This window comes from Salmo salar, chromosome ssa24 (assembly GCF_905237065.1).
Source record: "Salmo salar chromosome ssa24, Ssal_v3.1, whole genome shotgun sequence".
Taxonomy (NCBI): Eukaryota; Metazoa; Chordata; class Actinopteri; order Salmoniformes; family Salmonidae; genus Salmo; species Salmo salar.
The window spans coordinates 39,957,501-39,981,500 of NC_059465.1; the positions used below are offsets into that span (position 1 = coordinate 39,957,501).

The 24,000-nt window shown below is 48.7% G+C and overlaps 1 protein-coding gene across 2 annotated transcripts in view; it reads left to right on the forward strand.

The window, feature by feature from the left end:
• Nucleotides 1-24,000, forward strand: part of LOC106585906 (transmembrane protein 132C) — a 497,731-nt gene that overhangs the window by 153,703 nt on the left and 320,028 nt on the right. For both annotated transcript variants that reach the window (XR_006761888.1, XM_045707191.1), the window contains exon 2: nucleotides 3,344-4,238. Coding sequence is in view for 1 of the 2 variants with exons in the window: in XM_045707191.1 (XP_045563147.1) it covers nucleotides 3,344-4,238 (895 nt within the window). In the remaining variant the exon portion in view is untranslated. The remainder of the gene's footprint in view (nucleotides 1-3,343; nucleotides 4,239-24,000) is intronic.

Below are 24,000 nucleotides of genomic sequence, written 5' to 3' on the forward strand. Positions count from 1 at the left end.
CGGATATCCGGAGCTTCGTAAAATAGACAACGGCACAAGGCACTGGGGAGGATGTCGACTTCTCTCAGACATTTTTGAAAGGGGAAAATCAATTATTCCAGGGAGGCTCCTCTTCAGACAGACAACTCTCCCAACAAATCACACGTTTGGGTAGACGGGGCTTTAAATGCGGGTGGGAATTATGCTCAGGATTAGCTAGGGCAGCAAGCGGGTACGGCAGTGACATTACCGACGTGCTTTCCATTTTCGACTTGTCCTCTCTGTCCCAACTGACGACGCAACTTGTGCAGATGTATTAAGCTGCAAACCGTCTGTCTAGAGTGACGTATTGCTCATGTTTTGTTTGTGTGTGTTTGGATGTATACACTGTGTACCTTCTCTGTGCGTAATGTGTACAAACGAGTGAATTGAAGTGTCCAAGTAGTAGCCTGTGTTCCAGAGATGGAGCGATGCCTACAGCTGTGTGTGTGTGTGTGTGTTGTGGGGTGGCAGGTAGCCTAGTGGTTAGAGCGTTGGGCCAATAATCGTAAGGTTGCAGGATCTAATCCCCACGCTGACAAGGTAAAAATCTGTTGTTCTGCTCCTGACTTGCCTAGCTAAATGTGTGTGTAAATTTTTAATCAAGTTATATTTGTATCATGCTTTGTTAACAACAAGTGTGGACTAACAGTGAAATGCTTACTTATGGGCCCTTCCCAACAATACAGAGAGAAAGATAATAGAAAAGTAAAACAGGTAATAATAAATACACAATGAGCTGGTAACTTATACACAGAATACTGAGTCAATGGTAGCTTGGCTCCTTACACAGGGTACCAGTACTGAGTCAATATGCAGGGGTACGAGGTAATTGAGGTAGATATGTACATATAAAGTGACAGATAGTAAACAGTAGAAACTGTGTATGTGATCAGTCCGGGTATCTATTTGGTTAAATTTAGCAGTCTTATGGCTTGGGGGTAGAAGCTGTTCAGGGTCCTGTTGGTTCCAGACTTGGTGCATCGGTTCTGCTTGCCATGCGGTAACAGAGAGAACTGTTTGTGACTTGTGGCTGGAGTCTGAGAATTTTTAGGGCCTTCCTCTGACATCGCCTGGTATAGAGGTCCTGGATGGCAGGAAGCTCGGCCCCAGGGATGTACTGGACAATACGCACTCGCTCTGTAGCGCCTTGCGGTCAGATGCCAAGCAGTTGCCATACCAAGCGGTGATGCAGCCTGTCAAGATGCTCTCAATGGTGCAGCTGTAAAACATGTTTCAGGATATGAGGGGAAATCTCTTCGGCCTCCTGATGGGGAAGAGACGTTGTCTTCATGACTGTCTTGGTGTGTTTGGACCATGATAGATGTGGACACCGAGAAACTTGAAGCTCTCGACCCGCTCCTCTACAGCCCTGTCGATGTGAATGGGGACGTGCTCTGCCCTTCATTTCCTGGAGTCCATGATCAGCTCTTTTGTCTTGCTGATGTTGAGAGCGAGGTTGTTGTCCTGGCACCACACTGCCAGGTGTCATGCGGCCACGCAATCATGGGTGAACAGGGAGTACAGGAGGGGACTAAGCACGCAACCCCGAAGGGCCCCCGTGTTGAGGGTCAGTGTGGCGTCCCTGTGTTGAGGACCACCTGGGGGCGTCCCGTCAGGAAGTCCAGAATCCAGTTGCAGAGGGAGGTGTTCAGTCCCACGGTCCTTAGTTTAGTGATGAGCTTGGAGAATTTAATGGCTACAGATGTGAGTGCTACGGGGCAATAATCATTTAGACAGGCTACCTTGGCGTTCTTGGGCACAGGGACTATGGTGGTCTGCTGGAAACATGTAGGTGTTACAGACTGGGTCAGGGAGAGGTTGAAAATATCAGTGAAGACACTTGCCAGCTGGTCAGTGCATGCTCTTAGTACACTTCCTAATAATCCGTATGCTCTGCGGCCTTGTGAATATTAATTTGTTAACCTGTTTAAAGGTCTTACTCACATCGGCTACAGAGAGTGTGATCCCACGGTCGACTGGAACAGCTGGTGCTTTCACGCATGGTTTAGTATTGCTTGTCTCGAAGCGAGCATAGAAGGCATTTATTTCATCTGGTAGGCTTGCATCACTGGGCAGCTTGTGGCTGGGTTTCCCTTTGTAATCCATTATAGTTTGCAAGCCCTGCCACATCCGACGACTGTCAGAACCGGTGTCGTAGGATTCAATCTTAGTCATGTATTGAAGCTTTGCCTGTTTGATGGTTTGTTGGAGGGCGTAGCAGGATTTCTTATAAGTGTCCGGGTTAGTGTCCCACTCCTTGGAAATGGCAGCTTTAGCCTTTAGCTCAGTGTGGCTGTTGCCTCTAATCCATGGCTTCTGGTTGGGATATGTACGTATGGTTTCTGTGGGGACGATGCATCTTGATGCACTTATTAATGAAGCCAGTGGCTGATGTGGTAAAGTCCTCAATGTTATCAGAGGAATTGCAGAACATATTCTAGTCTGTGCTAGCAAAACAGTTCTGTAGCGTAGCATCCACGTCATCTGACCACTTCCATATTGAGCTCTTCACTGGTACTTCCTGTTTCAGTTTTTGCTTGTAAACAGGAATCAGGAGGATAGAGTTTTGGTCAGATTTGCCAAATGGAGGGTGAGGGAGAGCTTTGTATGCGTCTCTGTATGTAGAGTAAAGGTGATCTAGAGTTTGTTTCACCTTCGTACTTGCACGGTGTGTGTGTGTGTGTGTGTGTGTGTGTGTGTGTGTGTGTGTGTGTGTGTGTGTGTGTGTGTGTGTGTGTGTGTGTCCGTGCATGCGTGTGTGTTTTTCAGAGCAGTAATGACTAGAACTCAATGCGGTGGAATGGGACTTGTATGTGCCGAGGGGGGTTTGACATGGTTAACCCCTTCACCCCCCCCTCAACCACAACGGCCCCAACCACCCCTGTCCCATACCAGATGGATGCACGCCTCGCCAGTGTAAGTCACTGTTGACGAGAGGGGAGTTTTATTTTTTTGAAATGCTCTTACACTCCAGTCTTCACAGAAACACATCTGCTGCTACCCCAGCAGGACCCCCTTCCACCTGCCCCAACACACACACACACACACACACACACACACACACACACACACACACACACACACACACACGCATGCACGCACGCATGCACACACGCACACATGCGCGCACACACACTCAAACACGTGCACATACACACTTGCACACGCACACATACAGGAGGTGTGGAAGGGGGGTGGGGGGTCACAGAAGGAAGGATAAGTGGCCCCAACCTGTCCTGTCAGGATGTGAGGTGGTATTGTGTGATTATTAACATTGTAATGATGTTTCCTCTCTCTCTCTCTCTTTCTCTGTGTGTTGCAGAGTCAGAGTGTCGAGGTGGTGGAGACACCCAGCCAAGGTTCTCCTCCTCTCTGCCCACCTACTTTCCTGTCTCCTGCCAGCTGCAGGGCGCCGACTCCTCCTTTTTCCTCCGGGAGGCAGGACAGGAAGTGATGCGTAATGGCAGCCTGCAGACGCGCACCGAGCCCTTCTTCCTCCACCAACCAGAGGCGGGCGCCGTCCCCCTGCCATCCGTCAACTGTAGCTACGGCAACCTGACGGCTGAGGCCCCCGTGCCGCTAGAGCTGCTCCAGGGGTCCCCGCGCCTCCTTGGCCCCTCCCCCACCCACATCACCCTCAACTGGAAGGTGCGTGCCCATGTGGTGAGCCGCAGGGTGGGCTCAGCACGCCCCCTCGTCCAGGTGCTGTTCTACCTGGCTGGCCGCCGCTGGGACGAGGCAGCCCCCCTTCCGGAGCATCTGCCCTGTGTGCGGATTATAGCGGTGCGGGAGCCCAGCGAAGCCTCCCCATCGGCGGGCTGCAGGTTGAATGAGGTTGGGGGTGGCGTGGGGATCTGTGTGGCCCGCTTGGAGCTGCCTGCTGGCTGGTTCACCCCGTCACCAGGACGGAAGAGGCTCCCGGATACGGCCCTGACCGGAGTGGAGCTGTACTACTCTGTACAGCCCCTAGAGGGTGAGAGCGAGGAGTGCACAGCCAGCAAGGAGCAATGGAGAGGGCAGAGTGGAGCAGGGGGTGACATGCAGAGTGCTGGGCCCGTGGGTCTGGTGGTGGGGCCAGCGAGGCCCAGGGGGGAGAGGCTGAGACTGGATGACAATGTGGAAATCCTGGTGCCTCCCAGCCCTATCAGACTGGGACAGATGGTGGGCTTCGGGATCAGCATGAGTTCTGTCTCTAGTTTGGAGCAGTTCACTCTCAGGTTGGTCACAATACACACACACACACACACACACACACACACACACACACACACACACACACACACACACACACTCACACTCACACATACACACACACACACACACACACACATTTATTCACTCACACACACCCTTCTGTGTGATGGCTGGGAGCTTATCTCTACGATTGTATTGCTTTGGCCTTCGGAATATGATGTTGACAAAGTTACAAATTGTACAGTTTCATCATTTTATAGATACCGCCCAAACACATCACACGAGGAAACATTCAGCATTACTTTAACATCAAAACCATGACCTCATATGGGTTTAAATGTGTTCAAAGGATTCTGAGCACAGTACGTACCAAAGGGAAATCAACTTTGACACCAGAAAAGTTATTTTGTGCAAATTAATCATAAAAGTGAAACAGAACATGCTGTGACTAAAGTTTATTCATGAAGGTTATTTTGATCGTAAGAGGTTCACCATTCTGAGCAAATGATTTCCCTGTGTAAGAGTGAGCTTGTACATGCTTTATTTCCGTTGTGTATTTTCAGAGGACATGTAGGTTAGTGGTAAGGGAGTGATTTAAAAAAGCATTGCATTTCACCTTGTCCTGCTGCCTTCTCTCTCTCTCTCCTGCTCCCTCTTTCCTTTCCTCTCTCTCTCTCTCTTTCTCTCTCTTTCTCTCTTTCTCCCCTCTCTCACTTTCTCTCGCTCTCTCTCTCTCTCTCTCTCACAGACACACACACACACACACACACACACACACACACACACACACACACACACACACACACACACACACACCACACACACACACACACACACACACACACACACACACACACACACACACACACACACACACACACACACACACACACACACACACATTAATCCTGCTGCTGTTTCCCCTGTTCTGTCAACTAGTAGGAGTAATGGGGTTGGCTCCAGGGTTACGCACACACACATACACACGCACACTGTGTCACCTCCCCTTCATTTACACTGCCTGTCTCAGCCTGTCCTCCTCATCATTTACACCGCCTGTCTCAGCCTGTCCTCCCCTTCATTTACACCGCCTGTCTCAGCCTGTCATCCCCTTCATTAACACCGCCTGTCTTAGCCTGTCCTCCCTTTCATTTACACCGCCTGTCTCAGCCTGTCCTCCCCTTCATTTACACCGCCTGTCTCAGCCTGTCCTCCCCTTAATTTACACCGCCTGTCTCAGCCTGTCCTCCTCTTCATTTACATCGCCTGTCTCAGCCTGTCCTCCTCTTCATTTACATCGCCTGTCTCAGCCTGTCCTCCTCTTCATTTACATCGCCTGTCTCAGCCTGTCCTCCTCTTCATTTACACCGCCTGTCTCAGCCTGTCATCCCCTTCATTTACACCGCCTGTCTCAGCCTGTCATCCCCTTCATTTACACCGCCTGTCTCAGCCTGTCCTCCTCTTCATTTACACCGCCTGTCTCAGCCTGTCCTCCTCTTCATTTACACCGCCTGTCTCAGCCTGTCATCCCCTTCATTTACACCGCCTGTCTCAGCCTGTCATCCCCTTCATTTACACCGCCTGTCTCAGCCTGACCTCCTCTTCATTTACACCGCCTGTCTCAGCCTGTCCTCCTCTTCATTTACACCGCCTGTCTCAGCCTGTCCTCCTCTTCATTTACACCGCCTGTCTCAGCCTGTCATCCCCTTCATTTACACCGCCTGTCTCAGCCTGTCATCCCCTTCATTTACATCGCCTGTCTCAGCCTGTCATCCTCTTCATTTACACCGCCTGTCTCAGCCTGTCATCCTCTTCATTTACATCGCCTGTCTTAGGGTAATACGTTATCATCAGACTTCAGCAAAAGTCAAGACAGCTGGCAGGTCAGCATTTCATTGTAATGTGTACACTGTGGATCCTGTGCATAACGAATACACTTTTATTTGATATGATGTATCATTTAGCTGAATCACAATGAATAAGGTGACATGGACAGGAAAGACCTGATCCTAGATCAGCAATTTATTCTGAGTGACCATGGACACTTTTACTGGGTTGACTGCACTGCTACAGAAAAGGAAAGTTTGTTTCTGGAAGTCTGGCGTCACTTACTTCCCATAAGCTGTAGAGGACATGGGCTATGGTGTGTGTTTGTGTGTGTGTGTGTGTGTGTGTGTGTGTGTGTGTGTGTGTGTGTGTGTGTGTGTGTGTGTGTGTGTGTGTGTGTGTGTGTGTGTTTGTGTGATAATCAACCCGCTTATCGTCTCAGACACAGTTCCAGACTCTTGTTATCCAGACACACTGCACCACATGTCCTCTACCCCAACCATTTCTATCCCCAGAAAGCTCTCCCTCCCTCCCTCCCATTCCTCCCTCCCTCCCTCCCTCCCTCCCTCCCTCCCTCCCTCCCTCCCTCCCTCCCTCCCTCCCTCCCCTCCCCTCCCCCCTCCCTATAGTCAATTGCACAGTATACTGCCTATGATAAACTGGACAACAGTATACAGTATATGGTAATAATGCATTAACAGTTGAAAAGCCTGGCCTCGAGGGATCCCCCTTTGAGCCAATGACAAGTCTTTTGGACGTCAACAATCTAACAGTCTAAAAAATGTATTGCATATATGCTATCGCAAAAAATTATAATTTGGTTGTGTTAATGAAGATCTTATGAAACATTAGAATATGAAACAAAATGTATTTCAAATAACACAATATCATCATTAGTTAATGTAACTGTAGGCTATATCGTTAAGGGCCGGTAGTAAGGAACATTGTCAAACAAGAAAATACATTTCAAAAGAACAGAATGGCATATTTTGAATGTAAATATATTAGTGTGCTTTGTGTACACCTGGGCAGCACATGTAATGTGGTAATTCTGCCCAATATATATATGTTAAAATAGAGCTGAAGGGTTGTTTTTTAACAGCTGTTTGGTAAGGATAGAACCTGCTCTTTCTGAAACTCTTTCTGAAACTCTTTCTGAAACTCTTTCTGAAACTATATAGATGTTAAAATGTCTTACCGGCTTGTGATTCTATGGGATAATTACAAAAAGTCTCTTTTCGGGTTCCGTTTCCCTACCTCTGTGTCATTTCCAAGTTACGCTGTTCATCAGATTCTTCATATACATTTTAACAATTGATAATATTCTCACCCATCAGACTATTGTCAATGTAATGTTGTCTTTAGGCTAACTCTATTATGTGGGACATCAGTTTGGATGTGGTTTAGGTGTATACTACCGGTTAAAAGTTTTCACTCTTGGCATTCTCTCAAACAGCTTCACCTGGAATGGTTTTCCAACAGTCTTGAATGAGTTCCCACATACAGTGAGGGAAAAAACGATTTGATCCCCTTCTGATTTTGTACGTTTGCCCACTGACAAAGAAATGATCAGTCTATAATTTTAATGGTAGGTTTATTTGAACAGTGAGAGACAGAATAACAACAAAATAATCCAGAAAAACGCATGTCAAAAATGTTATAAAATGATTTGCATTTTAATGAGGGAAATAAGTATTTGACCCCTCTGCAAAACATGACTTAGTACTTGGTGGCAAAACCCTTGTTGGCAATCACAGAGGTCAGATGTTTCTTGTAGTTGGCCACCAGGTTTGCACAAATCTCAGGAGGGATTTTGTCCCACTCCTCTTTGCAGATCTTCTCCAAGTCATTAAGGTTTCAAGGCTGACGTTTGGCAACTCGAACCTTCAGCTCCCTCCACAGATGTTCTATGGGATTAAGGTCTGGAGACTGGCTAGGCCACTCCAGGACCTTAATGTGTTTCTTCTTGAGCCACTCCTTTGTTGCCTTGGCCGTGTGTTTTGGGTCATTGTCATGCTGGAATACCCATCCACGACCCATTTTCAATGCCCTGGCTGAGGGAAGGAGGTTCTCACCCAAGATTTGACGGTACATGGCCCCGTCCATCGTCCCTTTGATGCGGTGAAGTTGTCCTGTCCCCTTAGCAGAAAAACACCCCCAAAGCATAATGTTTCCACCTCCATGTTTGACGGTGGGGATGGTGTTCTTGGGGTCATAGGCAGCATTCCTCCTCCTCCAAACACGGAGAGTTGAGTTGATGCCAAAGAGCTCCATTTTGGTCTCATCTGACTACAACACTTTCACCCAGTTGTCCTCTGAATCATTCAGATGTTCATTGGCAAACTTCAGACGGGCATGTATATGTGCTTTCTTGAGAAGGGGGACCATGCGGGCGCTGCAGGATTTCAGTCCTTCACGGCGTAGTGTGTTACCAATTGTTTTCTTGGTGACTATGGTCCCAGCTGCCTTGACATCATTGACAAGATCCTCCCGTGTAGTTCTGGGCTGATTCCTCACCGTTCTCATGATCATTGCAACTCCACGAGGTGAGATCTTGCATGGAGCCCCAGTCCGAGGGAGATTGACAGTTCTTTTGTGTTTCTTCCATTTGCAATAATCGCACCAACTGTTGCCACCTTCTCACCAAGTTGCTTGGCGATGGTCTTGTAGCCCATTCCAGCTACAATCTTGTCCCTGACATCCTTGGAGAGCTCTTTGGTCTTGGCCATGGTGGAGAGTTTGGAATCTTATTGATAGATTGCTTCTGTGGACAGGTGGCTTTTATACGGGTAACAAACTGAGATTAGGAGCACTCCCTTTAAGAGTGTGCTCCTAATCTCAGCTCGTTACCTGTATAAAAGGCACCTGGGAGCCAGAAATCTTTCTGATTGAGAGGGGGTCAAATACTTATTTCCCTCATTAAAATGCAAATCAATTTATAACATTTAAAAAAAAAAATTGTTGTTATTCTGTCTCTCACTGTTCAAATAAACCTACCATTAAAATTATAGACTGATCATTTCTTTGTCAGTGGGCAAACGTACAAAATCAGCAGGGGATCAAATACTTTTTTCCCTCACTGTATGCTGAGCACTTGTTGGCTGCTTTTCCTTCACTCTGCGGTCTGACTCATCCCAAACCATCTCAATTTGGTTGAGATCGGGGATTGTGGAGGCCAGGTCCTCTGATGCAGCACTCCATCACTCTCCTTCTTGTTAAAATAGCCCTTACACATCCTAGAGGTGTGTTGGGTCATTGTCCTGTTGAAAAACAAATGATAGTCCCACTAAGCCCAAATCAGATGGGATGGTGTATCGCTGCAGAATGCTGTGGTAGCCATGTTGGTTAAGTGTGATTTGAATTCTAAATAAATCAGACAGTGTCACCAGCAAAGCACCCCCACAGCGTCACACCTCCTCCTCCATGCTTTATGGTGGGAAATACACATGCGGAGATCATCCATTCACCGACACCGTGTCTCACAAAGACACAACAGTTGGGACCAAAAACCTCCAATTTGGACTCTAGACCAAAGGACAAATTTCCACCGGTCTAATGTCCATTGCTCGTGTTTCTTGGCCCAAGCAAGTATTTTCTTTTTATTGGTGTCCTTTAGCAGTGGTTTCTTTGCCGCAATTAGACCATGAAGGCCTGATTCACACAGTCTCCTCTGAACAGTTGATGTTGAGATGTGTCTGTTACTTAAACTCTGTGAAACGTTTATTTGGGCAGCAATTTCTGAGGCTGGTAACTCTAGTGAACTTATCCTCTGCAGCAGAGGTAACTCTGGGTCTTCCATTCCTGTGGTGGTCCTCATGAGAGCCATTTTCATATTTTGCGACTGCACTTGAAGAAACTTTCAAAGTTCTTGAAATGTTCCGTATTGACTGACCTTCATGTCTTAATAATGATGGACTCTAGTTTCTCTTTGCTTATTTGAGCTGTTCTTGCCATAATATGGACTTGGTCTTTTACCCAATACGGCTGTCTTCTGTATACACCCCCTACCTTGTCAAAACACAACTGTTTGTCTCAAACGCATTAAGAAGGAAAGAAATTCCACAAATTAACTTTTAAGAAGGCACACCTGTTAATTTCAGGTGACTACCTCAAACAGCTGGTTGAGAGAATGCCAAGAGTGTGCAAAACTGTCATCAAGGCAAAGGGTGGCTATTTGAAGAATCTCAAATATAAAATATATTTTGATTTGTTTAACACTTTTTTGGTTAGTACATGATTCCATATGTGTTATTTCATAGTTTTTGATGTCTTCACTATTATTCTACAATGTAGAAAAAAGTACAAATGAAAAAAAAACCTAGAATGGGTAAGTGTTCTAAAACTTTTGACCGGTAGTGTAGTTTGGATGGGCCGTCATTGACCGGTAGTGTAGTTTGGATGGGCCATCATTGACCGGTAGTGTAGTTTGGATGGGCCTTCATTGACCGGTAGTGTAGTTTGGATGGCCCATCATTGACCGGTAGTGTAGTTTGGATGGCCCATCATTGACCGGTAGTGTAGTTTGGATGGGCCGTCATTAACCGGTAGTGTAGTTTGGATGGCCCATCATTGACCGGTAGTGTAGTTTGGATGGGCCGTCATTGACCGGTAGTGTAGTTTGGATGGGCCGTCATTGACCGGTAGTGTAGTTTGGATGGCCCATCATTGACCGGTAGTGTAGTTTGGATGGGCCATCATTGACCGGTAGTGTAGTTTGGATGGGCCGTCATTGACCGGTAGTGTAGTTTGGATGGGCCGTCATTGACCGGTAGTGTAGTTTGGATGGGCCGTCTGACCGGTAGTGTAGTTTGGATGGGCCTTCATTGACCGGTAGTGTAGTTTGGATGGCCCATCATTGACCGGTAGTGTAGTTTGGATGGGCCGTCATTGACCGGTAGTGTAGTTTGGATGGCCCATCATTGACCGGTAGTGTAGATTGGATGGCCCATCATTGACCGGTAGTGTAGTTTGGATGGCCCATCATTGACCGGTAGTGTAGTTTGGATGGGCCGTCATTGACCGGTAGTGTAGTTTGGATGGGCCGTCATTGACCGGTAGTGTAGTTTGGATGGGCCGTCATTGACCGGTAGTGTAGTTTGGATGGGCCTTCATTGACCGGTAGTGTAGTTTGGATGGGCCGTCTGACCGGTAGTGTAGTTTGGATGGGCCGTCATTGACCGGTAGTGTAGTTTGGATGGCCCGTCATTGACCGGTAGTGTAGTTTGGATGGGCCTTCATTGACCGGTAGTGTAGTTTGGATGGGCCGTCATTGACCGGTAGTGTAGTTTGGATGGGCCGTCATCAGCTGCGCAGTCTGACTGCCAGTCAGTGAGGAGCAGAGATCTAAGCTGTGTTAGTAGGTATATTCAAGTAAATGTGTGTGTGTCTCCAGTGTGTGTTTGTGTGTGTATTTGTGTGTTTGTTTGAGAGTCTATAGTCGGTGTGTGTGATCTGTGTGGAGAGGTGTGTGCAGTGTAAACAGGTGAAAGGACTAGGTCTCTACGCCGCTGTAAGAGATCTGCAGAGTCTATCTGATTTTCTGTAAATCCGGGTAATCCCACTACACACATATCCTTGTACGCCCCTACCCCCCCCTGATCCCCAGATGTTTTCATATCATCGATCTCTCGGCTCCTCTCCTCCAGCTTGCTTGAGAGTGTGTGTGTTTACCTGTGTGTGTTTACCTATGTGTGTGTGTGAGTGTGTCTGTTTACGTGTGTGTGTGTGTGTTTACCTGTGTGTGTGACTACGTTGTGAAGATGAAGGTGAATCTGAAATGAGGTAACTACGTTGTGAAGATGAAGGTGAATCTGAAATGAGGTAACTACATGTGAAGATGAAGGTGAATCTGTAGTGAGGTAACTACATTGTGAAGATGAAGGTGAATCTGTAGTGAGGTAACTACATGTGAAGATGAAGGTGAATCTGTAGTGAGGTAACTATGTTGTGAAGATGAAGGTGAATCTGTAGTGAGGTAACTACATGTGAAGATGAAGGTGAATCTGTAGTGAGGTAACTACGTTGTGAAGATGAAGGTGAATCTGTAGTGAGGTAACAACGTTGTGAAGATGAAGATGAATCTGTAGTGAAGTAACTACATGTGAAAATGAAGGTGAATCTGTGGTGCGGTAACTACATGTGAAGATGAAGGTGAATCTGAAATGAGGTAACTACGTTGTGAAGATGAAGGTGAATCTGAAATGAGGTAACTACGTTGTGAAGATGAAGGTGAATCTGAAATGAGGTAACTACATGTGAAGATGAAGGTATATCTGGAGTGAGGTAACTACGTTGTGAAGATGAAGGTGAATCTGAAATGAGGTAACTACATGTGAAGATGAAGGTGAATCTGTAGTGAGGTAACTACGTTGTGAAGATGAAGGTGAATCTGTAGTGCGGTAACTACATGTGAAGATGAAGGTGAATCTGAAATGAGGTAACTACGTTGTGAAAATGAAGGTGAATCTGAAATGAGGTAACTACGTTGTGAAGATGAAGGTGAATCTGATATGAGGTAACTACATGTGAAGATGAAGGTGAATCTGTAGTGAGGTAACTACGTTGTGAAGATGAAGGTGAATCTGAAATGAGGTAACTACATGTGAAGATGAAGGTGAATCTGTAGTGAGGTAACTACGTTGTGAAGATGAAGGTGAATCTGTAGTGAGGTAACTACGTTGTGAAGATGAAGGTGAATCTGTAGTGAGGTACACAGGAGTACACAGGAGACAGGACACACAAGAGACAGGCAACACAGGATACAGGACACACAGGAGACAGGAAACACAGGAGACAGGAAACACAGGAGACAGGATACACAGGACACACAGGATACACAGGAGACAGGAAACACAGGAGACAGGACACACAGGAGACAGGACACACAGGAGACAGGACACACAGGACACAGGAGACACAGGAGACAGGACACACAGGACACAGGAGACACAGGAGACAGGACACACAGGAGACAGGACACACAGGAGACAGGACACACAGGAGACAGGACACACAGGACACAGGAGACACAGGAGACACAGGAGACAGGACACACAGGAGACAGGACACACAGGAGTCACAGGATACACAGGAGACAGGAGATAGGACACAGGACACACAGGAGACACAGGAGACAGGAAACACAGGAGACAGGACACACAGGAGACACAGGAGACAGGACATGGCAGGTAGCCTAGTGGTTTGAGCGTTGGAAGGTTGCAAGATCGAATCCCTGAGCTGACACGGTAAAAATCTGTCGTTCTATCCCTGAACAAGGCAGTTAACCCACTGTTCTTAGGCCGTCATAACGATTTGTTCTTAACTGACTTGCCTAGTTAAATGAAGGTAAAATAAAAACACACAGGAGACAGCAGACACAAGAGGACAACAACAACGGAGGTAAACAAATCAATCAAAAAGGGCTGCTCTGTTTCCACTAGATTCTCTGCAATGTCCAATTATCTGCCAGTGAACGGTAACCATTATTCTGTTGCCATCAAAGCATTTCTCCTCTCCAGAGAGACGGATGAAAGCCATACTTAGGGTTTTTTCCATGAAAACCATTATATTAAAATCTTGGGTATGCACTAAAGACTGCAGCGATGTGAGTAGTTCTTAATCTTGTGCTCTTGTTTTCCTCATCCTGTTCTCCATGATCTAGTAGGCTACATCTCTCTCTTCCCCCATACGGTCCCAGTAGGCTACATCTCTCTCTTCCCCCATACGGTCCCAGTAGGCTACATCTCTCTTTCCCCATACGGTCCCAGTAGGCGACATCTCTCTTCCCCCATACGGTCCCAGTAGGCTACATCTCTCTCTTCCCCCATACGGTCCCAGTAGGCTACATCTCTCTCTTCCCCCATAGGGTCCCAGTAGGCTACATCTCTCTCTTTCCCCATACGGTCCCAGTAGCCTACATCTCTCTCTTTCCCCATACGGTCCCAGTAGGCTACATCTCTCTCTTTCCCCATACGGTCCCAGTAGGCTACATCTCTTTCCCTATACGGTCCCAGTAGGCTACATCTCTCTCTTTCCCCATACGGTTCCAGTAGGCTACATCTCTCTTTCCCCATAGGGTCCCAGTAGGCTACATCTCTCTCTTCCCCCATACAGTCCCAGTAGGCTACATCTCTCTTCCCCCATACGGTCCCAGTAGGCTACATCTCTCTCTTCCCCCATACGGTCCCAGTAGGCTACATCTCTCTCTTCCCCCATACAGTCCCAGTAGGCTACATCTCTCTTCCCCCATACGGTCCCAGTAGGCTACATCTCTCTCTTTCCCCATACGGTCCCAGTAGACTACATCTCTTTCCCCATACGGTCCCAGTAGGCTACATCTCTCTCTTTCCCCATATGGTCCCAGTAGGCTACATCTCTCTCTTTCCCCATACGGTCCCAGTAGGCTACATCTCTTTCCCTATACGGTCCCAGTAGGCTACATCTCTTTCCCCATACGGTCCCAGTAGGCTACATCTCTCTCTTTCCCCATACGGTCCCAGTAGGCTACATCTCTCTCTTTCCCCATATGGTCCCAGTAGGCTACATCTCTCTCTTTCCCCATACGGTCCCAGTAGGCTACATCTCTTTCCCTATACGGTCCCAGTAGGCTACATCTCTTTCCCCATACGGTCCCAGTAGGCTACATCTCTCTCTTTCCCCATACGGTCCCAGTAGGCTACATCTCTTTCCCTATACGGTCCCAGTAGACTACATCTCTCTCTTCCCCCATACAGTCCCAGTAGGCTACATCTCTCTCTTTCCCCATAGGGTCCCAGTAGGCTACATCTCTTTCCCCATACGGTCCCAGTAGGCTACATCTCTCTCTTTCCCCATAGGGTCCCAGTAGGCTACATCTCTCTCTTTCCCCATAGGGTCCCAGTAGGCTACATCTCTCTCTTCCCCCATACGGTCCCAGTAGGCTACAGCTCTCTTCCCCCATACGGTCCCAGTAGGCTACATCTCTCTCTTCCCCCATACGGTCCCAGTAGGCTACATCTCTCTCTTTCCCCATACGGTCCCAGTAGGCTACATCTCTCTCTTTCCCCATAGGGTTCCAGTAGGCTACATCTCTCTCTTTCCCCATAGGGTCCCAGTAGGCTACATCTCTCTCTTTCCCCATACGGTTCCAGTAGGCTACATCTCTCTCTTTCCCCATAGGGTCCCAGTAGGCTACATCTCTCTCTTTCCCCATAGGGTCCCAGTAGGCTACATCTCTCTCTTTCCCCATAGGGTCCCAGTAGCCTACATCTCTCTCTTCCCCCATACGGTCCCAGTAGGCTACATCTCTCTCTTCCCCAATACGGTCCCAGTGGGCTACATCTCTCTCTTCCCCCATACGGTCCCAGTAGGCTACATCTCTCTCTTTCCCCATAGGGTCCCAGTAGGCTACATCTCTCTCTTTCCCCATGGGGTCCCAGTAGGCTACATCTCTCTCTTCCCCCATACGGTCCCAGTAGGCTACATCTCTCTCTTCCCCCATACGGTCCCAGTAGGCTACATCTCTCTCTTTCCCCATACGGTCCCAGTAGGCTACATCTCTCTCTTCCCCCATAGGGTCCCAGTAGGCTACATCTCTCTCTTCCCCCATAGGATCCCAGTAGGCTACATCTCTCTCTTCCCCATAGGGTCCCAGTAGGCTACATCTCTCTCTTCCCCATAGGGTTCCAGTAGGCTACATCTCTCTTCCCCCATAGGGTCCCAGTAGGCTACATCTCTCTCTTTCCCCATAGGGTCCCAGTAGGCTACATCTCTCTCTTTCCCCATACGGTCCCAGTAGGCTACATCTCTCTCTTTCCCCATAGTGTCCCAGTAGACTACATCTCTCTATTCCCCATACGGTCCCAGTAGGCTACATCTCTCTCTTTCCCCATATGGTCCCAGTAGTCTACATTTCTCTCTTCCCCCATATGGTCCCAGTAGGCTACATCTCTCTTTCCCCCATACGGTCCCAGTAAGCTACATCTCTCTTTCCCCATAGGGTCCCAGTAGGCGACATCTCTCTTTCCCCATAGGGTCCCAGTAGACTACATCTCTCTTTCCCCATACAGTCCCAGTAGGCGACATCTCTCTTTCCCCATAGGGTCCCAGTAGACTACATCTCTCTTTCCCCATACAGTCCCAGTAGGCTACATCTCTCTCTTCCCCCATACGGTCCCAGTAGGCTAAATCTCTCTTTTCCCCCATACGGTCCCAGTAGGCTACATCTCTCTCTTCCCCCATACGGTCCCAGTAGGCTACATCTCTCTCTTTCCCCATACGGTCCCAGTAGGCTACATCTCTCTCTTCCCCCATAGGGTCCCAGTAGGCTACATCTCTCTCTTCCCCCCATAGGGTCCCAGTAGGCTACATCTCTCTCTTCCCCATAGGGTCCCAGTAGGCTACATCTCTCTCTTCCCCCATAGGGTTCCAGTAGGCTACATCTCTCTTCCCCCATAGGGTCCCAGTAGGCTACATCTCTCTCTTTCCCCATAGGGTCCCAGTAGGCTACATCTCTCTCTTTCCCCATAGGGTCCCAGTAGGCTACATCTCTCTCTTCCCCCATACGGTCCCAGTAGGCTACATCTCTCTTCCCCCATACGGTCCCAGTAGGCTACATCTCTCTCTTCCCCCATACGGTCCCAGTAGGCTACATCTCTCTCTTTCCCCATACGGTTCCAGTAGGCTACATCTCTCTCTTTCCCCATAGGGTCCCAGTAGGCTACATCTCTCTCTTTCCCCATACGGTTCCAGTAGGCTACATCTCTCTCTTTCCCCATAGGGTCCCAGTAGGCTACATCTCTCTCTTTCCCCATAGGGTCCCAGTAGGCTACATCTCTCTCTTTCCCCATAGGGTCCCAGTAGGCTACATCTCTCTCTTTCCCCATAGGGTCCCAGTAGCCTACATCTCTCTCTTCCCCCATACGGTCCCAGTAGGCTACATCTCTCTCTTCCCCCATACGGTCCCAGTAGGCTACATCTCTCTCTTCCCCCATACGGTCCCAGTAGGCTACATCTCTCTCTTTCCCCATAGGGTCCCAGTAGGCTACATCTCTCTCTTTCCCCATACGGTCCCAGTAGGCTACATCTCTCTCTTCCCCCATACGGTCCCAGTAGGCTACATCTCTCTCTTTCCCCATACGGTCCCAGTAGGCTACATCTCTCTCTTCCCCATACGGTCCCAGTAGGCTACATCTCTCTCTTTCCCCATATGGTCCCAGTAGGCTACATTTCTCTCTTCCCCCATATGGTCCCAGTAGGCTACATCTCTCTTTCCCCATACGGTCCCAGTAGGCTACATCTCTCTCTTCCCCCATAGGGTCCCAGTAGGCTACATCTCTCTCTTCCCCCATACGGTCCCAGTAAGCTACATCTCTCTTTCCCCATAGGGTCCCAGTAGGCGACATCTCTCTTTCCCCATAGGGTCCCAGTAGGCTACATCTCTCTCTTCCCCCATAGGGTTCCAGTAGGCTACATCTCTCTTCCCCCATAGGGTCCCAGTAGGCTACATCTCTCTCTTTCCCCATAGGGTCCCAGTAGGCTACATCTCTCTCTTTCCCCATAGGGTCCCAGTAGGCTACATCTCTCTCTTCCCCCATACGGTCCCAGTAGGCTACATCTCTCTTCCCCCATACGGTCCCAGTAGGCTACATCTCTCTCTTCCCCCATACGGTCCCAGTAGGCTACATCTCTCTCTTTCCCCATAGGGTCCCAGTAGGCTACATCTCTCTCTTTCCCCATACGGTTCCAGTAGGCTACATCTCTCTCTTTCCCCATAGGGTCCCAGTAGGCTACATCTCTCTCTTTCCCCATACGGTTCCAGTAGGCTACATCTCTCTCTTTCCCCATAGGGTCCCAGTAGGCTACATCTCTCTCTTTCCCCATAGGGTCCCAGTAGGCTACATCTCTCTCTTTCCCCATAGGGTCCCAGTAGGCTACATCTCTCTCTTTCCCCATAGGGTCCCAGTAGCCTACATCTCTCTCTTCCCCCATACGGTCCCAGTAGGCTACATCTCTCTCTTCCCCCATACGGTCCCAGTAGGCTACATCTCTCTCTTCCCCCATACGGTCCCAGTAGGCTACATCTCTCTCTTTCCCCATAGGGTCCCAGTAGGCTACATCTCTCTCTTTCCCCATAGGGTCCCAGTAGGCTACATCTCTCTCTTCCCCCATAGGGTCCCAGTAGGCTACATCTCTCTCTTCCCCTATACGGTCCCAGTAGGCTACATCTCTCTCTTTCCCCATACGGTCCCAGTAGGCTACATCTCTCTCTTCCCCCATAGGGTCCCAGTAGGCTACATCTCTCTCTTCCCCCATAGGGTCCCAGTAGGCTACATCTCTCTCTTCCCCATAGGGTCCCAGTAGGCTACATCTCTCTCTTCCCCATAGGGTTCCAGTAGGCTACATCTCTCTTCCCCCATAGGGTCCCAGTAGGCTACATCTCTCTCTTTCCCCATAGGGTCCCAGTAGGCTACATCTCTCTCTTTCCCCATACGGTCCCAGTAGGCTACATCTCTCTCTTTCCCCATAGGGTCCCAGTAGGCTACATCTCTCTTTCCCCATACGGTCCCAGTAGGCTACATCTCTCTCTTTCCCCATAGGGTCCCAGTAGGCTACATCTCTCTCTTTCCCCATAGGGTCCCAGTAGGCTACATCTCTCTCTTCCCCCATACGGTCCCAGTAGGCTACATCTCTCTTCCCCCATACGGTCCCAGTAGGCTACATCTCTCTCTTCCCCCATACGGTCCCAGTAGGCTACATCTCTCTCTTTCCCCATAGGGTCCCAGTAGGCTACATCTCTCTCTTTCCCCATACGGTTCCAGTAGGCTACATCTCTCTCTTTCCCCATAGGGTCCCAGTAGGCTACATCTCTCTCTTTCCCCATACGGTTCCAGTAGGCTACATCTCTCTCTTTCCCCATAGGGTCCCAGTAGGCTACATCTCTCTCTTTCCCCATAGGGTCCCAGTAGGCTACATCTCTCTCTTTCCCCATAGGGTCCCAGTAGGCTACATCTCTCTCTTTCCCCATAGGGTCCCAGTAGCCTACATCTCTCTCTTCCCCCATACGGTCCCAGTAGGCTACATCTCTCTCTTCCCCCATACGGTCCCAGTAGGCTACATCTCTCTCTTCCCCCATACGGTCCCAGTAGGCTACATCTCTCTCTTTCCCCATAGGGTCCCAGTAGGCTACATCTCTCTCTTTCCCCATAGGGTCCCAGTAGGCTACATCTCTCTCTTCCCCCATACGGTCCCAGTAGGCTACATCTCTCTCTTCCCCTATACGGTCCCAGTAGGCTACATCTCTCTCTTTCCCCATACGGTCCCAGTAGGCTACATCTCTCTCTTCCCCCATAGGGTCCCAGTAGGCTACATCTCTCTCTTCCCCCATAGGGTCCCAGTAGGCTACATCTCTCTCTTCCCCATAGGGTCCCAGTAGGCTACATCTCTCTCTTCCCCATAGGGTTCCAGTAGGCTACATCTCTCTTTCCCCATACGGTCCCAGTAGGCTACATCTCTCTCTTCCCCCATACGGTCCCAGTAGGCTACATCTCTCTCTTTCCCCATACGGTCCCAGTAGGCTACATCTCTCTCTTCCCCATACGGTCCCAGTAGGCTACATCTCTCTCTTTCCCCATATGGTCCCAGTAGGCTACATTTCTCTCTTCCCCCATATGGTCCCAGTAGGCTACATCTCTCTCTTTCCCCATACGGTCCCAGTAGGCTACATCTCTCTCTTCCCCCATAGGGTCCCAGTAGGCTACATCTCTCTCTTCCCCCATACGGTCCCAGTAAGCTACATCTCTCTTTCCCCATAGGGTCCCAGTAGGCGACATCTCTCTTTCCCCATAGGGTCCCAGTAGGCTACATCTCTCTTTCCCCATACGGTCCCAGTAGGCTACATCTCTCTCTTCCCCCATACGGTCCCAGTAGGCTAAATCTCTCTCTTCCCCCATACGGTCCCAGTAGGCTACATCTCTCTCTTCCCCCATACGGTCCCAGTAGGCTACATCTCTCTCTTTCCCCATACGGTCCCAGTAGGCTACATCTCTCTCTTCCCCCATAGGGTCCCAGTAGGCTACATCTCTCTCTTCCCCCATAGGGTCCCAGTAGGCTACATCTCTCTCTTCCCCATAGGGTCCCAGTAGGCTACATCTCTCTCTTCCCCCATAGGGTTCCAGTAGGCTACATCTCTCTTCCCCCATAGGGTCCCAGTAGGCTACATCTCTCTCTTTACCCATAGGGTCCCAGTAGGCTACATCTCTCTCTTTCCCCATACGGTCCCAGTAGGCTACATCTCTCTCTTTCCCCATAGGGTCCCAGTAGGCTACATCTCTCTCTTTCCCCATACGGTCCCAGTAGGCTACATCTCTCTCTTCCCCCATACGGTCCCAGTAGGCTACATCTCTCTCTTTCCCCATACGGTCCCAGTAGACTACATCTCTCTCTTCCCCATACGGTCCCAGTAGGCTACATCTCTCTCTTTCCCCATATGGTCCCAGTAGGCTACATTTCTCTCTTTCCCCATATGGTCCCAGTAGGCTACATCTCTCTCTTCCCCCATACGGTCCCAGTAGGCTACATCTCTCTTCCCCCATAGGGTCCCAGTAGGCTACATTTCTCTCTTCCCCCATAGGGTCCCAGTAGGCTACATCTCTCTTCCCCCATACAGTCCCAGTAGGCTACATCTCTCTCTTCCCCCATACGGTCCCAGTAGGCTACATCTCTCTTCCCCCATAGGGTCCCAGTAGGCTACATCTCTCTTTCCCCATAGGGTCCCAGTAGGCTACATCTCTCTCTTCCCCGTAGGGTCCCAGTAGGCTACATCTCTCTCTTTCCCCATACGGTCCCAGTAGGCTACATCTCTCTCTTTCCCCATACGGTCCCAGTAGGCTACATCTCTCTCTTCCCCCATACGGTCCCAGTAGGCTACATCTCTCTCTTTCCCCATACGGTCCCAGTAGGCTACATCTCTCTCTTTCCCCATACGGTCCCAGTAGGCTACATCTCTCTTTCCCCATACGGTCCCAGTAGGCTATATCTCTCTCTTCCCCATACGGTCCCAGTAGGCTACATCTCTCTCTTTTCCCATATGGTCCCAGTAGGCTATATCTCTCTCTTTCCCCATAGGGTCCCAGTAGGCTACATCTCTTGTCAACGACAGAAGGTAAAATACGTTTATAAATGTTTCTGTCTCATGAAAAAGTCCATATCCTAGTGAAGCGGACATTTTTTAAAGCTAACCATATTGCAGCTGTATATTTTTATTACTCATCAAATAGTCATAATAATAATAATAAATACCTTTCCCCCTGACCTCCCCAAATGAAACAGTAGCTAGATTTCCATCCAGTTGGCGGAAGTTTTTCATGCAAATATTCTAAAATCTTCATAAAAACAATATGCGCATATTCCCACCAGAGGGGTGTGTCCATCCCAAAAAAAGCTGTGCTTGATGATGTAGTGCACATAAATATTTTTGTGGTTGCAGTGACTTCCCACGCTCCGTATATTTAAAAAAATCAAATGGGTTTCCAACGCATTTCCAACTCTACCGATGGTTTGTCACAAAACAAACCGTTGCGAAGATAAAGTGGACAGCGTAGGTTATCTGATGAGATATGGACAAAAGCTAGATCATTTTGTATTTGATAATTGCCAGCTAAGCACTGATCATCATATCACAAGGATCATTGAAATGAAGGCCTACCCTCCTGGATATTTAGTGAAAAATGTGCATGAAGCGTCGTCTGGGCCGAGGTAGGCCGTCATTGTAAATAATAATTTGTTCTTAACTGACTTGCTAGTTAAATTCTGGATAAATAAAATAAAAAATACATTTGCATGAAGCTCATCATTGTGCACTTCACCACCATAAGTTATGAAATAAGTTCTACAGTTAATCATCATTTTTTCCATCTCTCTATAAACTCCACGTGGTGGTAGACCAACAAAACATATCGTCATGTGACTCCAAGTTTACTGCGACGTGATGGTTTTTATATCAATATTTGTGCATTAAAAGATTTTCCACCACAATTGTCGAATAATCTATTTCACTGACCCCCCAAAAATATCCCACCTTGTCTAGCGTAATTTGTTTTGTGTTGTTTCCATAAGGCCTGTTGTGAGTTTTTTTTGATGCGTCAGGTAATTTGTCTGCATGAAATGGTTGGAAGGAAACCACATTTTGTCTTCCCTGTGTGTTCCCTGTGTGTTCCCTGTGTTTTCCCTGTGTGTTCCCTGTGCGTTCCCTGTGCGTTCCCTGTGCGTTCCCTGTGCGTTCCCTGTGCGTTCCCTGTATGTTCCCTGTGTGTTCCCTGTGTTTTCCCTGTGTGTTCCCTGTGTGTTCCCTGTGTGTTCCCTGTGTGTTCCCTGTGTTTTCCCTGTGTGTTCCCTGTGTGTTCCCTGTGTTTTCCCTGTGTTTTCCCTGTGTGTTCCCTGTGTGTTCCCTGTGTGTTCCCTGTGTTTTCCCTGTGTGTTCCCTGTGTGTTCCCTGTGGGTTCCCTGTGCGTTCCCTGTGGGTTCCGTGTGTGTACCCTGTGTGTTCCGTGTGTGTTCCGTGTGGGTTCCGTGTGGGTTCCCTGTGGGTTCCCTGTGGGTTCCCTGTGCGTTCCGTGTGGGTTCCCTGTGTGTTCCGTGTGGGTTCCGTGTGGGTTCCCTGTGTGTTCCCTGTGGGTTCCCTGTGTTTTCCCTGTGTGTTCCCTGTGCGTTCCGTGTGGGTTCCCTGTGGGTTCCCTGTGGGTTCCGTGTGGGTTCCCTGTGGGTTCCCAGTGCGTTCCCTGTGGGTTCCCTGTGTGTTCCGTGTGGGTTCCCTGTGCGTTCCCTGTGGGTTCCCTGTATGTTCCGTGTGGGTTCCCTGTGGGTTCCCTGTGCGTTCCCTGTGGGTTCCCTGTGGGTTCCCTGTGTGTTCCGTGTGGGTTCCCTGTGGGTTCCGTGTGGGTTCCCTGTGGGTTCCGTGTGGGTTCCCTGTGAAAATATCCTTTATATTTTATTCAGCTTTGTTCAATTGTATTCTTCATACTATAAAATAATGCTACAGAATTCCAAGCAAATCTAAATGAACTAGTGTAGCCCACAGCCATATGGCATAGCCACATCAGGACCTAACATAAGGACAACTCATGTATGCTATCCCCTTCTTCTGAAATAGACTACATTTTCTTCATAGCATGCTTCTTTAGACTTGTCTAAAATAAAAAATGTATTTATTATGATGGTGTAGACCATATTACATGGATTTATTAGACTTTTTAAAATATAGATGTTCCCGAAAGTCTGCGTCAGTAAACTATGCGTGGAAGCCGTCATTGTAAATAAGAATTTGTTCTTAACTGACTTGCCTGTTAAATAAAGGTTAAATAAATAAATAAAAAATGTGTTTATGTTAATGAATGGTAAATTACCGTGAGACCTGCAGTTATTTGCTTGACAATCACCGGCTGACAGAAAGTCTTACCACAGCCCTAGTCTGGTCACGTGGTAACTCCTGACCCCATGACCCCTGATGAGAATGAACCCCTCAGTGTTAACAAGGCTGCCTGGTTACAGTCCCCCTGCAGTCCGTCCATAAGCTCATTAGCACAACACTAACACATGGCTCTCCAAAGGGGGAATTCAGGCGTCATCAGGCGTCACCTCGCCACCACTCCACACTGTGCAGCGGTCCAAGTAGGTGAAAATGTCACCCGTCCCTGGCCCTCGTCCCGCTCTCGCGTCGCGTGTCTTGGTGACCGTGTCGGTGGCGGCGGCGGTCAGCTCCACTCGTCTGTAGTGGTGCCAGCTCTGTGAGCCGCGAGGCGAGGTGAGCCGTGCGGCGTAGAGTCGAGCTGGCAGATCTGATTATTATTATTACTGCCAGGATAATTAAGTCAGCGGGCCCTCTGAAAGAGCAGGTTTACTGTCGACTTGACTTCTAGTCCCTGTCGGCTTCTCTCTCTCTCTCTCTTCTCACTCCCCTGACATCCTTTCGTTCTGTGATTGTCT